The sequence below is a fragment of the Platalea leucorodia genome, assembly GCF_965183815.1.
Source record: "Platalea leucorodia genome assembly, chromosome: 6".
Taxonomy (NCBI): Eukaryota; Metazoa; Chordata; class Aves; order Pelecaniformes; family Threskiornithidae; genus Platalea; species Platalea leucorodia.
In genome coordinates this window covers 8,547,882-8,564,780 of record NC_138828.1, presented here as the reverse complement: position 1 = coordinate 8,564,780, position 16,899 = coordinate 8,547,882, and the positions used below count along the sequence as shown (strand labels likewise).

General features: G+C 40.4%; 1 protein-coding gene across 1 annotated transcript in view; it reads right to left on the bottom strand.

Moving 5' to 3' along the window:
• Positions 1-1,246: 1,246 nt before the first annotated feature.
• Positions 1,247-16,899, bottom strand: part of FAT4 (FAT atypical cadherin 4) — a gene marked incomplete at its 5' end in the record, with an annotated part of 147,761 nt that continues 132,108 nt past the window's right edge. Inside the window, 5 exons of the mRNA XM_082315292.1 lie at positions 1,247-4,545; positions 8,761-9,022; positions 13,755-13,972; positions 15,107-15,231; positions 16,040-16,219. Coding sequence (XP_082171418.1) covers positions 2,666-4,545; positions 8,761-9,022; positions 13,755-13,972; positions 15,107-15,231; positions 16,040-16,219 — 2,665 coding nt within the window. The 3' untranslated portion in view covers positions 1,247-2,665. The remainder of the gene's footprint in view (positions 4,546-8,760; positions 9,023-13,754; positions 13,973-15,106; positions 15,232-16,039; positions 16,220-16,899) is intronic.

The window sequence follows — 16,899 nt, the reverse complement described above, 5'->3', positions numbered from 1 at the left end:
CATCCTCATCATGAAAGAATTAAAAAAAAAAGGCAGAAATGGATCATATGTTTAAGTGTCAAAAACATCTCTATGCTTTTCAGAAACGGGGAAACAAGGAAATCAGTAAAATATACTTTTGCCTATCATAGAAAGTGTCAAAATTTAGAGGAATCCACTACAACTCGATAAACTGTAAACTGCATTAAAGTTATGACATAAATTTTGTCTAAGTCCACATTGCATATTATTTTCCTTTAACAAAACTTTTTGATAATCTCAGAATGTTTAACTAGCATAATGCAGTTCTCAATATGTTTGGTGTTACATTTAAAAGATTTCATTTGTTAAAGTTTTCATGTGTTATTAAAATCACTGCTTGGATGTGGTACTGTTTGTATTAAAGGATAATACTCAAACTAAACATACAGCTTTTTAACAGATGTTTAATTACAGCAACTTCTCAAACTCCAAAATCATTTGTGGATTTCATGTTATTTCAGATGAAACTACTTACATACAAATGTGGGCTACTTTGGCCCATTATCTTTTCACTATTGGTGGGCAAGATGAAGTTGGCAGCATTTTTAGCCAAAAAGAGTTGGTTCCACATTGCTGGTTCCGAGACAAGCGGACCAAAACACTCTAAAACAAACAAATGAGTAACAGATAAAAAAAAACCCCTCGAATTGTTATACTTTTTCTAAGTTCTTTAAATAAAATATCACTATAATTCAAAGTGTAACCTCAGAACTCACCTCTTGCCTGCAGTCAATTTTTTCACTCTTTGCATTCTCCAACAAGTTGTCTAAGTTTGATTTACCCTTATAAATATACAAGAATGCAGTTATTTATCGTTCAACTGCTCCTTTATTAAAGCAAGCTGTTGTCCTCACACTCCTAACTATCTATGTACTGGAAAGCTTCAGCTTTGAGGAGAGGTGGAAGTCTTGGTTAACAAATGTAACATCAGTTGCTACTAATAAACCCCTCTGGACTAAAACACAGTTTTATTATGTTATTAGAAATCTGGAAGTAGATTTGGTACTTTTTGACAAAAAGGAGAGAAAAGATGGAAGTTTTCCAATAACACACACTAAAGATTTTAAATAAATATTTTAATTCTATTATTGGCATTTACAGGTAGAAAGCATACAGTATGTTACAATTTTATCAAAATGTGAAAAATATGGATGTTACATAAGTAACAAATGTAAAAAAAGTATTTTTCTTACCTTCCCTGAAAGTAAGAAAACTATTCAGCATAGGAAAATATTGATATAAAAACACAGCTTAGGTAAAAAAAAAAAAAAAAAATTTGAAGTTTTTACACAGTACGATAGGTTCATCAGATCTGCATGAAGATGTAAGGACTTTGTGAGGTTCTACTTTACCTAAAACTTCAGGGAATTTGGGACAAACAGTAAGCTACATTAATGAATCTACAAGTAGTTTTCCCTCATATCCGCTCCAAAATGCTAGAGTGCAGTAATTTTCTATACAATAAATAATTCTTCAAAGTTTCCATCATAGAAAATCATATAATGCAGAAAATGCCACTCCAAGGTCACAAGGGCTAGGCAGTGCTTTAATAATAATTATGATAATACTTATTATAGTGCTTTATAATGTCTAAGCACTTCAGACAAGTTAACTAATTAGTCCCCACAACACCCCTGTGAGGTAGGCGAGTAAGCGTTATTCCTACCTTTCCATAGTACAGATGGGAAAATGAAATCAGGGCAGAAGCACAGACTGCAGCAGCGGCACAGCCAAGATGAGAGGTCAAGAGATGTGGAAATCGAGGGTTTTTTCCCTTGCTCCCGTTGATCGTGCTGCTGCAAGCCACAGGCTACCGGGCTGGGCTGGCAAACGCCAACTGCTTCCCTCCCACTGGAAGCACTGAGGGGGGCGGGCAGGGATCAGGGTTAAGCATCCCAAAATATTTCATAGAGATTCAGAAGCTCTCACACAACTTTGTCAAAAAAAACCCAACCCAAACCAAACCAAAAGATAAAAAAAAAGGGAAAAAAAAAAAACCAACCAAACAAACAAGCAAGCTGAAAAGAAAAAAAACTCCTAAAGTGCTGACTGGCTTGAGTTGCTTCTAGCACCTCTTGTATGGAATAAGACTTATAGCACTGTTGCCAGCAATTATTCAAGCTGATTTCATCACATCCATCATGTGAGCAACTGCAGGATATGGTAACTACGTTTTCTGAGACACCTTACTACTGTAATTCCTTCATTCACCATCCTTCTTCCATGCACTTCTTAAGGAAAATTAAATCCTCAATACTCTTGCATCGTAAAACATGTTAGTAGCTGGAGACAATATACACATCCTTCACAATTAAAAAAAAAAATTAGTTCATTTTCAGAACAAAGCATTATTAATTTAAGAATCACAAACCAAACAATGGTAAATAGGGAACCCTTTTCAAAGGCTGCATGCCGAATATCTTGTTTTCAAATACAATGCATGCAGGAGAAATAAATTCATCCAAGCATAATTAAATTAAAAATGTTTTAAGTCTCTTTCAGCAGCATAATGGTTATTATTTTTAAAGTCTCCTCCAACCAAACTGGCCTGGGGTTCAAATGCTGACCTTCGCTTTTCTACAACCATATAATGGTTTGACCAGTCCCCATGGCTTTGCACTGCGGCAATACCAGGAGATAAAGCCTATACATACTGTTCTGCTTCCCCATCCTTGGAAACAGGCTTCGTTGTACCACCTTTGCTGTCTTCACTCGCTGCTGCTGCTGCTGCTGCTGTTTTTTCAGGAAGTGATGCCAAATCTTTGAAAACATCCACATAATGCCCAAAGCCCGGGCCCCAGTTCAAGAGGTTGTCCCAGTTGAAGTTTCCCGCTTGCTGCCCCAGCTTCGCGGGCAGGGAGCTCTCCCCCACGCTGGCGGCAGTCGCCTGTGCCCCCACCGGCCCCCCCTCGCCTCGGCGGCCAGGGTACCGCCGGGGCTTCAGCCGGGTGCCATAGTTGTCCTCGTCATCCGCATCGGACTCATTGACCTGGGATAACTTGGGCATCCTGGAGGTGTACGCTATGGGCTTATCCCTGTCGTACTCCATCTCCGAGCAGGTGAAGGACTCGTGGGAATCGCTGTCGGACGAGGACTCGGGTGCGGGAATACCATCGGCTGGGTTCCTCGTCCGGGACAGAGGCCTTCTGCAGTCCTCCTCAGAAGAGGACCGGCCATGGTCTGCACTGCAGATGCTGGGGTTTCTGGGGCGAGGGGTGTTCAGTCTCTCCACCTCTTCGATGGACAGCCCCACCGGAGGAGCAGTCTCCAGAGGGATCTGCCCAATGGGCTGCTTCAGGCGGCTTCCCGGTCGGGAACCGTGGCTCGCCATGGTCTGTGGACTCTTACTTCTCCTCCCTAGCCGAGTGGCATAGTTAAAAATGCCGGGCTGGCAGACATCGCTGTGCATCTCCAGTGGGCTCCCTTCCCTTATGGCAAGGTGCAGCTCCCTCGCCGGACTGTGCCTGTAGAAAGTTGACGATTTGGAGAAGGGTGCAGGGCTGTGCCGAGACAGGGGGTTGGGAGTAGGGCATGCCGAGTGGCTTAAAGACGTTGTCCTCAAGCCCTGCCCATAAGCGGGCTGGTAGGTCAAGCTGCTGGCTCCCAGGGGCATGGGGGACTGCCGTGCGAAGCCCAGTGGGCTGTGCCTCTGGATGGAGAACTTGGGCGTGTGGCTCCGAAACTGCTTGTAGTGCTGGATGATGTCAGCGTCCGAGGGGGCGATGCTGCTGGCATTGTCAATGTCGTAGTGCTCAATCTCAGGCTCGGGGGAAGCCAGCGGGGCGCTGGGGATCGTCTCCGTGGCGTGCGGGATGTCGGTTTCATCATAGATGAGATACGGGTTTTCTCTTTCAATGATATCAGGTTTTGGATTCCCTTCGGGCTGCTTCCTGACAGTCATGTCATCGCCATAGGGTGGGATGTTGTCAGGGTCATCAAACGCCACGTTCTCACTCCCTTTTTTCTTCTTCTCCTTCGTCTTCTTCTCCTCTTTCGGGGCTTTCGACTTCTTTGCTCGGCACTGGTTGCAGAGGATGAGGCTGAGGACCAGCAGCGCCAGGACCGTCGCACAGCTGCCCACAATAGCCGGCACAGCCCACAGAGGCAGGGACAGCTCAGCGGGGTGCGGGGACGGGAGACAGACGTGGCCACCATTGATCCCCGCTCTACACTCGTGGCCAGGGGCACATGAGACCCCCAGGCACGCCACCACCACCTCACACGTCCGTCCTGCGTACGCCTCGGGGCAGCTGCAGGTGAAGCCGGAGTGCGCCCCAGGCTCGCAGCTGCCCCCGTTTTGGCAGGGGCTGGAGGTACAGGCGCCCGGCGGGACGCACTGGTAAGCGTACCACTGGTTGATGCACATCAGGTCTCCCCAGCAGGGACTGCTGGCGCAGACGTTGGGGCCGCGGCAGCCGATCTTCACCGAGGGGTCTGTTTTGGAGAGAGTGGCGAGGCTGTGCTTGCCAGCGAAGGGAAGGCTCTCCCCGCCGTACTTGATGTAGGAAATGCAGCCATCGAAGCCTAGGAGGAAAAACAACAGTCACGTTGGGACACGAAGACTGAGTATGCACTGTCAACAGAGGCCAAAGATGCTCTGAGCATCAGTATCACGCTAAAGGGGAAACCTTTTGATCAGCAGATGATAAGATCTGTGGTGTGCCTCTTGCATCCTGAAGTGAAAGGGGAAACACAAACACAGAAGCAACAAAATGGAAAACCCAACGCTACAATGGAGGCAACAGCCTTATTTCGTGATGTGGTTTTAAGCAGTGTGTGGGGTAAATCACGCTGTTAGTTACACACATGAAGCCTCCATATTTTCACAAGTGAATCTTACGTATACTGAGCTTACAATTGCTTCCCCATATTTTTACATTGCATTGTGATTAATGTACAAATATTTGTGATATTAACCATAACAGTGTAATATTTAAGTAACCATTTATTTCGCTAGAAGGATGGCCCATTCACAGATGGTTCAGTATCTGACAATCTGCGCTGAATCATTTAGGCTCAGGTGTAAGGACTGTTTTGTTGCTTTTTGGCTATTTTTGGCTATTTTTTTCATAAACTTTTGATAATTTTTTGGGATTCATACCAGATAGGAACTTAAATCTATTTTTAAGCAGAACAAGATTAAGTAAAGGCTTGTCATGCCTGGAGCTTCCGACATAACTTCTACACATGCACCTTTTAAAACTAATGATTTTCACATCTAAGCTGTGCATAGAAATGGAGACTAAAGATAAGAAAGTAATTAAGTAATTTCTCTGAAGATATATGCATGGCACTTATATAAATGATACCAAGATATCTTCGTTCTTTTAAGTCTGCCAAATAAGAATTCAGAAATAGACCATGGTTTTTAACTTCAACACTAAGACTTCAAAGCAATGAAACTATTCTTAGATGAGTAAATAAAATGTACCAAAACCTGCAATGTAGATGCTGAAATTAACATCTGTTTTCTAGAAGGCCTGTAAGACATTTTGCACTCCCATTGCTTTCATTAAATCTGAAAAACCAGGCAATTGTAAGCAGAAGCCTAAATATAATTTGAAATGTTGATCCGGCTTTTAAGAATTCTATAGGCTATGCAGGAGAAGGAACTACTGTCCGATTAGGATGTATGCACCTCAAGTCTGGAGACTGCGAATAAAGTTCAAATTGAGGAAAAAACATAATATAAAATGAAATGAAAAAATGCATTTGGGGTAAAAACAGGTTGCTCACATAGACTCAACTCTGCTGCTCACTGAACGGATTAGATCTGAGGTTTGCAATGCAAATGGATACTTTAGTGATTGTAGCGGTGCTTGTCTTATAGATAGGCTCATCGAAGGAAGTCTGAAGGTTATATTCTCAGATCTTTATTATAATGTGGTTTCCCGTTGAAGCAAAATTATTTTGCCAAAATACTAAGCAATGAGTAAATGGTTGGATTTTGCAGAAACATTATATTTTCTAAAAACATATTGTTTGGCCCTATTTTCAACTGATAGTCCCATTTCACTGAAGCCAAATGAAAGGCTCCATTGCTCAGTAAATAAGCCAAGAATCCAAATGGTTACCATAGGGAAACATCTACTCTAATAGTATTTAATGTCTTTAAAATGAATTTGAACAATCATTCCTTCAGCAACTTCAATATACTTAAATGTTTTTGTTTCCTAATTTTCCCATATTTCTAAAACTTCTTATCATCCACACAGAGAAACCTGTGCACAGCTGGCTTGGCTGTGCTAGCAGAAAACATCAGCTTCCATTCCCCTTTGCTTGTGTGCTTTCCAGTTTCCCCTATTCCGAGCTGAAGTTGCCTATCGTGCTTCAGCTAAGCCTCCTGTCTTACTGTGTCCTAAAGTCATGGCAATACTTTTATGTCTCAATCTTGAGTGGCCTTTCCCCAAATTTCCCATAGCTTGGTTGCAGCGCTACCCTGTCAGCAGTGATGCAGACTTTCAGTGCTGTGAGAGCCCAGGGAGATGGGATTAGCTCTGGCCTTTGTGCGGTGGTTGTACGTGAGGTTGCAGGAAAATCCAGCCTTTTGCCAGTCTAATAATTCTCTGTGTTCCTAAGACTTAATCCTTTCTGCAAGGGTTTTAGGATAGTGCAACCTTATGCTGACCTCTACTCAGAGCTGTGACAAAATGGTACGTAGAAATGCGTTTGTAAGTTGTGCTCTCAGTGTCCACATGCATGGTTGCTGTAAGAAACATGTTTATCTCCTTAACTTCTGCTGGATTGTCCTCAGGATGCCGTGCGTGGTGCCAGGTTTACAAGAGGATATTATTCAGGACCAAATTTATCAGCTATTACCAATAAAGATAATCAACGAGAAGAAGCAAAGTGCCACTACTCAGCTCTAAAGCATCACACTTGGGTGAAAGAATAAACAGGAGCAAATTTTCCATGCATTAGCAGTGTCAGAGAAAGGTTCATTTCTGCAAACATATTTCTGGAATGGAAGAACAGCCACCATGCATTCTAACTTTGTGAATAATTGTGGAAATCTCTGTAAAAATGGGTAGCACAGAGATAAATGTTATGAATATTTACTCTGTCATGAAACAGCAAATATACTCAAGTTGTATGAGGTGACATTACAGATTTATAAGCTTCAAAGTATGTTGTTTTAAAATTTGAACACTCTCTGATGTCAGAAATGAAATATGAGTGGGTATCAACATCAAATACTTTTCACTGAGAGATGCAAGTCATGTGGTGTAAAGGGACATGAAAGAGCCTTCTAAGTTTTGCAAGCATACTATTTCTGTATTATTTCCATTCTGAGAGAGATGTATTTTCTGTCAGCATTACTTATATTTTCATTTTCTCCTGTTTTTACATTCCCAAATAAAGAGGAAATTGAGGATTTAGGTTCAGGTGGGAGCCCAAGCAAAACGGATGATTACCCTGCTGCATGCTTGGTGGTCCCTTGCAGCAGTGATGTGATAAACAGCAATTGAGATTTTGTCAGGTCTACCCGGGTTTGAAAACGTTATTGGATATGCCAGCTTCACAGCCCTGGAATTGTCCCCCACATATATTTTTGTCTGCCTTTAACAGTACTGCAGATATTTTTGACTCTCTGAGTTCATGCAGTGTTTTATACCTCCCCCTTGTAAATCCTTGTTATGTCGTACACAATGTAATCCAATATTAAAATAAAATAAAATCATATGAATTAGAGATTTTGGATTGTGTATTCCTAATGGAAGCCAGACAATCCTAATTTGTCTGCCGCAGCATCAGGCAGTGGTGAGATTTTAGCATCCTCAATTTTCTTTGTTCCAGCTTTCCTAAAAGCCTCTGACTTTTCCATGCATACACTGCTCATAAAACCTACATGTAAAAATGGTAAAGGTAAGCATAGCATTCATATGGTCTTATACTGCATTTCATACAAATTCACAACTGAAGTGAATTTGCTCCACTCAAAGATCCTTTATCTGGTCACAATTCTTGAAGTCAGGAAGATTTTTCAATATAAAAACTGTGAAACCTATGCCTGCACTGTCTGGAGTATCTCACAGTTTGTAGCTAAAAATCGCTTCCATTTTTACTTATCACTGGGGGAATGATATCAAATATATGTTGTCTCCTTCTTTTGCCAGGGTCTAAGACAATTGCTTTAACTCTTAAGGGAGATTGATTTACTTAACAGCTAGATTTCGGTTCCTAGAGGGTGGTTCCTTATTGTCTTTGGTTTCTGCTGCTCAGAAATAAATCCTATTCTTCATTTGACAGCAGGATAAAGCAGGAGGAAGTTGGAGTTTCAGAAAATATTTTAATCATATTAAAAACAGGCTAAATCCTGCAGTACTTACCAAACCCCTACAGAGACAAAGTTCTCATTTAGCATTTTGCCCAAGTAAAAGATTTGCCTTGATTTTCCGGATTCTGACCCAGGTGAAGAATAGATCCTTTCTTCTCTGTTAGCATAACAAAATTAATAACAACTGATTTACTGACAAGCAAGCAAACCCACCCCCTGCCTCCAAAAAGCCCTGCAGATGGAGTGCCTGCTTTGGAAACAACAAGGCTGCAATGTGTATTGAAGGAATAAAGTCTGCAATCCTTACTCATTCAATTTGCAGTTTTCCTGGCAAACTACAGAAGTATATTAGTTACTAATAAAGAATTATGGTATATTCTGCAACCTTTAAGCAAATAGAGATCCTTTTTCTGCTCAAATCTACTTATGTGCACTGTATTAAAAAAAATAATAAAAATTACCTGCAACTGTGCCCTTGAGAGGTTGGCTTGATGGGATTCCTCCCAAAGAAATTGTAAGAACGTTTAGTCCACCGAAGTCTTGCGTGGCATGGAGAATATCTCGGCTATGAGTCTTGTCGACCGACAGGATAGTAGCAGACCCGTTCTTCTCAATGAGTACCGAATGCCACTGACCATCCGCAGCATACACTTCTGGGATATTTCTTTCCACTTTCCCAGCAATTCCAGCATCGGATACGTAATGCACTTTCCCACCTTTTATCTGATTAGAAAACAGCAAAATGCATAATTTTAAAATGATACACACATAACCACTCCTATACACACATAACCAATGTAATGCCTATTCAGTACAGCTACAGTAACATATGGCTTTGGTTGTAATAGGAAGCCTGTGTGTATTATTCCCCAAATAATTGTTTTATACTAAAAATGCATTGATTATTTAGTACTAAGAATTTGGCCGCAGTTAAATACATCCTTCCATCTGTAGAAAGCTTAGAGCTGCCATCCACTCATTCCCTGGCTAATTTCAAAAGAGAAAAATCTATTGAGAGGCCAGCAATAGGGCATGCACATGACAAAATATTTTAAGCAATAAAAGAATAATTCTTCCTCCTTCTTCAATCCAAGTGTGGAAAATGCTTTGCAGAGTAAACAGATGTTGTCCTTGCCCAAAATACTTGCATCTACTTTTCATTATGACACAGTAGGAATCTATATGGCATGGCAGGACTTAAACAAGATTCCCATTTCCTATCTGGTTTTGCTGCTAATTTGCATTTTGCAGAAAAACACTTGTGTTTTAGAAACCTTTCTGAAGAGTTGCAAAGCGTATTATTTTGTGTGAATTTTCAAAAGCTGCTTACTTGAGCAAACTGCTTTTAAACTTGTGAGCTGTTAGGAAAAAAAAAAGGTACTATTAAATTCCATGAAAAATTTTTTGGCTTTTCCTCTAGGAGTGACGCCTCGCAATTCTACTGAATCATGAGATGCAGGATTTCAAATCTCTTATTAACTCAATATTAAACGATCCCAAAATGAGATCAGTGCAAATTCTGCATTTAAGGTATAGCAGTTTAAAAAAAAAAAAAAAAAAAAACCAACATCCAAACCTGCCAGCTTCTCAAATATTGCGTAGGAGTTGGGTACATCAGCTGACCTCCTAAGGGTGTACAGACTTGTGCACAGCTCATATAGGCTGGCTCTGCAACGTGTTGCGTTTCCTTCCATACTCTGCACGTTTGGTCGTACACGTTAAATAAGATCACTATTTTCCCTCCGGTGCTTCTCGCTGCAGCTCGGTCGGTGCGTGATCTGTAACATGAGCGTGCAGAACGTGCACACGCACAGGCCAGGAAAGGTCGAAGCCCCAGGTTTGCTGAAAGCTCTCTAAGCCTCGCATGCTTTGTTCCAGGAAAAATAACGTTCACCTGGGAAGAACTGTGAGGTGACACACCGGCTACAAGAATGCTGCTCTCGTTTCCAGAAACTGTTAAATGCTCTGGATTTACTTCTTTAGTGATGCAAGCTGAGGACTTTGTTCATACAGATCAGCTTTATTATGGCTGTAAGACCACGGTCATGTCTTGGCAGCAGCCTGAACTAAATGTATCTAGCACATATTCCGTTTGGATCAAAAAATACAATGGTTAATATGTGCACGCACTTCATTTATAAATACAATAATTTGGACTATTTGACAATGTATTGTTTGAGGGACTCTTTGATAAAGCTGCCCCTCAGAGATACGATGCTTTTGTTACTGGCAAACACTATCGCACAGCACAAAGAAAATCCCACATTTGGAAATGCAGTCACACAGACTATCGTAACATCCTAAACAACATTTGCCACAATCAAAAGTATTTACAAAAAGATGAACTGGGCAGAATATATACGTACATTTATGTCTGTAACCTGTAATTGTTTTGTTAGTCTTATTTTGTCTTTTATGCTCCACGTAAATACTAGCTTGTATTTTGGTCTTTATGTAAGCAAAAAGAAATGTACCATATCAGACAATATCCTCTAAGCTTATGGGAAAACTAAGCACAAAATCGTAACTTCTAATTCCACATTAGAGAAGAATTGTAGAATTATTTACCTGTCAGCAGCTGATATTTTCGATACTGATTTATGACATTCTAGCTCTATTTCTGTTTCTTTAAAATTGCATGTGACTAATGCTAACAGACTCAAATGAAATACTAGTGGCGTTTGGAAAATAAAATTTCCAGAGACAAGACTGGTCCATGACTTCTTCAACCAGGAAAAAATAAGGAATGTTTGTCTTGATTCCTTGAAGCGCAACACATTTCTAAATTTGAAACAAATGCTGATGCTGACAATATTGAGTAACATCCATTTCTGGGTTTTATTTAAATGGCAAAGCAACTGACAAGTAGAATATAATTAAAAGAATGAACCACCAAAGCAAACATATTCCTAGCTACAAGGATGATTTAACTTTACTAATATTCTGAGTTTCCTTTACTGAGCAAATTGCTTCTTATTTGTCTTAAATCTGAGCACTAGCCTTTACAGATTTATGACCCACTGGATGAGATATCATTTCAATGAGTTATATTTTGATTTATTCCTGCAACTCAATATGTGCATAGAATCACAGAATGGTTTGGGTGGGAAGGGACCTTTAAAGATATCTAGTCCACCCCCCACCACCGTAGGCGGGGACATCTTTCACTAGGATCAGGTTGCTCCAAGCCCCGTCCAACCTGACTTTAAACACTTCCAATGATGGGGCACCCACAACTTCTCTGGGCAACCTGTTCCAGTGTCTCACCACCCTAACGTATGCATATGTTAGGTCATCCAGGTAAGATGTAATCCACGTTCTCTACCTGTAAAATTCATAGATCTTAGAGCTACAGTCATGCTAATTTAATCTGATTTCAGATGAGATTTTCAGCTAAAATAAGGCAGACAATTTCACCTTTAACCTGCTGTATTTATCCCATTACTTCTAATTGAATTAGTTGCAATGGGTATTTGTAGGAAAACCAGCTGTGACAGAGTTTTACTAATAAGGAATCCCCTACCCTCTTCCTTGTTGTGTGTTTCTGGGGAGGCATTTTGATCTGATTTTGACCATTGTTTAATTTAACCTGCTAGTTTTTGTATCTTTCCTGGATTAAGGATCCCTTTATACCATAAAGACCTCTTTTGGGTTCTTTGGGGGGAGTTTACATCCATCATTCAGTGAATTAGCTGTTCACAATCTGAGTGGGTCTGATTTATTACCATTTCTCTAATTTTACCCCAATCCTATCTACACCAAAACCAGTTAACTACAAGAGGAAAAATGTGGAGGCATGGAAATAGCTACAGGACTTGTAGCTTTTCCCTAGCACAGTTTAATATTAAAAAACACATGCCAGGTTTTCTCTGAATGCTTACAAGCATATTAAAAGACTCAAAAACCAAGTTATAAAATTGTCTGTTTTGAAGACTGACAAGAGAGTTGTAAACAGAAGTCCCTAAAGCTCATCTTCTGCACCAGGCGTGGACTGAGATGCCAGGGAGACCTACGCGTGGGTCGGCTTCACTGACATCTTGGGCCACCGCTGAGGGAAGTGCTTGTCGTGATACCTACTCCGGGTATGAGCAGTGGCGCAGAAGCCATACTGTACTAACTACAGTTAAATTACTACAGTTTTATTAACTAGCATCATTGGGGAACTTTTCGGCAATAATCGGTACAGTGATGTTACCTCTCCTTCCTCAAACTGCTGCATCTGTTACTAGGCAAACCTCCGCTCTTTGCCCTTGCACAGCTGGGTCTGGGACTTGACACCCTCTGCTTGCTTGTATAACTTCACCAATATTAACAATAATAAAAGTGTTTGCATAAACACACCACTAGTGCGTTCAAGCCAGGAAAGGAAACTCTCCTTTTCTTTTTTTTAATGATGCTTGTAGAGCTGACCTAGCAAATTCTACTAGGGAGAAAAAGGTAGTATTTGTTTTTTTCTCTCCAGAACTCAAAATAATGAGATCTTATCTGCTAATATGACAGATGCAGAAACTTCCTATCAAATGATGTGGTAAAAGCTTACGCCAGGGAAGTAATGCAGACTTGCTTCTTAAACGCAGCCGGTGTGTCAGGAAAGCTCTGTACCTCTGACCAGGCAGGTGGAGAATATCCATGGGGCTGAAGCTTAGAAAGTGTGAATTTCTGTATGAGTTTCTTTAAAAGTCAGGGAAAAAACTTGGAAAGCTTTACAGCAGTCAAGGAAACTTGGAGCTTACACCAACCCAATAAAGGGGCTTGCCAACATCACTGCTGTACTCATTTAGAGTTATGAGTAAATGGACTGAGTCATAGCCAGGAACTGAACCACCACTTTCTCTTGAGAAAGGTAACTTCTGCAGCAATAAACTCTTTGGGAGGAAAAAAAAAAAAAAAAACCAAACCAAAAAAACAAAACTGTGTGGCATTTGAAGCATTAATTCAGCTACATATCTCAAAATAATTTGATATTGACATTTGTCTATGGGCAACCTCATGAATTCAAGTTATCCCTCACTTCCTAGTTTGATAAGCATGAGCCACGCTAGTAGGAATTAATGAAAACTTTTTGGCAATTGTTTGCTAGCTTAAGGAGGGTCTGGGTTCGAGGCCCGAAAAATCAGAAGATAAAAGGCCAATAATGAAATGATTTGTTCTGTAGAGTGTAACTTAATGATGATAACAAATATGGCAATGAGTACCGTTCCTGTGGCCTTAAAACAGTCACTATTTGGAGTCTAGACAAAACTGATTAGATACAAAACCATCAAGATCTTCTGATACCTTGGCAAATAGTAAGGGAATTGTTGAGATGATGAATGATGCTGGAGCAGTGCCTAGCCTCAGTTAAAGACCTAATATTTTATAAAGGAAACAGCAAGAGTAATGGAAAAATGTGATTTTGATCACCATGCATGAGGCAGTCCAATCAAATCAAACTCAGCATTAGCTGTAATCTTACCTTCACAGTAGTGAAGTTGCTGCTTTCCTGGACGTGAACTAAAATGCCGTTCTCGCTTCTTGTCCTGAACTTCACTTCCAAGCGGTCCACGTTTGGGGGTCCTGGGCCGGCGCGTCGAGTGCTGTGTCTCATCATGTGTTCTCGCTTCTTGTTTGGGCTCATGTGGTAGTCAAGTCGTCCTTTGCCTTCTAGCGATAAGGCGGTGTCGGCAGTAATATCTGGGAGAAGGGCAGGGAAGTCCTGAGTACGCAGCTCGTTACAGCTATAGTGATCATCTGCCCAATAATGACCATTTTCTTTCAGAGCAGAGATCAAGTTCAGAGCAGGTCGGGGGGAGAGCAGGAGTGAATGGCAACTTCAGCCCCTCTATTCTTTGGCTTCAACCAGAATATGTGTTTGAGAGTGGGAGTGTGCTAGTAATTTACTGCTGCTATCAGTCAATAGTAAATTAAAACTCGCTAGGGAACAAGTGAGGGAGTAGGGAAAAAAATTTGGCTCTCTGAACTGTAATTCCTTCCCAGGGATGTTACTGTTTCCATTACTTCAAGCAGGGTTTCATGATATATTGAACTCTAAGCTCTTCAGGGCAGAGATAATGACTTTCTATTTGTTATGGCATTAAAAAAAGAATAAAAAATGGCAGAGCATTGACTACCAAATGCTGTTAAAATTATGGCTAAATTCTTTTGTAAACCGGTGCAATAAAAGCATATAAATCAGCTAAACAATAATGGGACATGTAAGAAAACAAAGCCCAGTCATTATACTACAACTACATGGAAATAAATCACTTTGCTCTCCTAGACACTCCTGTATTGATTTACAGAGCTATCCATATGTGAGTTAATAACCCCAGAGTGTAAAATGGCTTGCTTTTATTTTCATTTACCATATTTTCTTGCATATAATCTGACGGTCATTTGATAAAAAGAAATACAGTTCGGAGAAGCCATAAACACGTGCACACAATGTTTACGTGAAGGGAAGGATTTTCCCTTACCCTCTTACCTCCCCACAGCAGACAAATCCCTCCTTTGGGATAGCTTTATTTTAGTTACTGATTATACATTATTGGGAAGCAGTAGTTTTAAATGAGTGCAAGTTACCTGAAATGTGATATACAAACCAGAAAACATAATATATGTAACTTTTACTATTTTTAGCTCATGAAAGGACAACAGTCCATTGTGGACTTTTCCTTCAAAATTATTTAAGAGGCAAGCATGCTGCTTGTTTTCATTATTTTATAAAATTCATTATCCCATGCCCCTGAAAAGAAACTCTGAATGGCATTTGGTCAAACCATAGTTAGGTGTACATTAAAAAGAAAACCAGTAAAACCTTCTCCATACATTTTTCACAGTGCTTTCCCGTCAGTCCGTCTTTGCAGTGACACTGCTGCCACGACCAGTGATCAACACAGGTGCCACCATGTTGGCAGGGGCTGGTCGTGCAAGCACCTTCTAGTCTGGGGCATCTGAAACAAATCAGAAAAGTAGATGCTGAAGAACATACGCACAAATAAGCAGAGAAAATGTGCTGGGAAGCATCCTTCCCCCCAGAAATGCAAAAATGGAGAGGCTCTTCTCCATACACGGCTCATGTTTCTAAACAGATCCCAATTTTCAGCATCAAGTTATAACAGTCTTACGAAAGAGAAGAAGAAACTCTTTTAGCTGCTTTTTATGCTGACCTCCAGAGACTTCTTATCACAATGAACAACACAAACTTGGGGGGTTGAAAGAGGAAGGGTAAGCTAGCAAATTTGGATGTAAGACTGACATAATTGCTACAACTCTGACTTCAAACACTGAGATGGAAAAAACAGTAGAATCAGATAGTCCATCATTTCTGAAAGACCACTTGGAGGATATGAGGGAAATTCAGTGATACTTGAGAGGCAAAGTGATGGAACAGACATTGTGGATTAAAAAGAAATAAGAGGGAGTAGAGGTTTGGTGAACCGTATAAGTACAGTCAAACCCAGGGGAATTTATAAAGAAACCCAGTAATAGGGTTGCTCTATTTCAGCCTGCAAAGCAACATTAATAATAATTGGCAGTAGAAATGTAATGATGTTGCTTTTTTGAAGCCTCTGTAATCTTTTGTGAACGTTTCATCCAAATTCACTTTCTTGTTAAATTTTTCACACTTTACAATAAATTCCGCAGTCATTTTTTTACAAGAAATATTTGAAGGTGTCTGAATGGAATAGCATCTGAGTTTCATGACGGCTTCCCTTATTGTAAACGCGGTCCATTTGATACCATATATAGCAGACGTACTGATCTAAGATTCCTTGAGCTGCCAAAGCCTGGCTGGGCTCCAGGGGACGTCCGTTGACTGCAAACTCCATTATACAGCCCACAAAATCATGGCTTTCCACCTGTCCTCTTCTTTGAAGGATGGGCTCTACAGACCTGATGCCACCAACAGTAACTCGATTTGGTTGTACATCAAGAGTCCTATAAAAGAGTCAGAAAAAAAAATTATCAGTATCAGACATTAAGACAGCAATGACAACATAGGAACTGTAACCATCAGCTACGATCTGCGGCTAAAATTCCACTTCCAAAATTCGTATTTTACATTTAGAAGCGGAGACAGAGGGATCAGTAGTGCTTGAACTAACAGTTATAATGGGTATGACTAAATTCACACTCAGTTATTGCATGTCAAAATTTCTATTCACTTGACTGAGCAGCGTGCTTGAAATCATAATGGATAAGGTTTTTTACTCAATTATCGTTTAAATTGTAGATGATATTTAAATAACTGGAAGATGGATTCATTATTTTACAAAGATATAACACCTTTGCTAGTGGGGAAACCACGTGTGACAGAAAATATGGTTGTGATTATTGTAAGAAATTAGCCAAAGTGATTGGGATTGAAGTTATTGTTATCTCCAAAGTAGATCTAAAGATGCGACAGAAAGGCTTCCGAGTTAGTTACAGTAAACACAAGAAATAGGGTTCGTTCTCTGTACTGGCCAATGTTTAAGAAATAAAAACTGTAAAAGATGACATCTGGAAATTACTGAAAACAATGTCAAAATAATTACTCTTAATATTTTTTTTAAAAAGAAAGCAGTAGTCAGGTGATGTTATTTCTTACACCTTTATAAGAAATGAGAGGTGCAGTT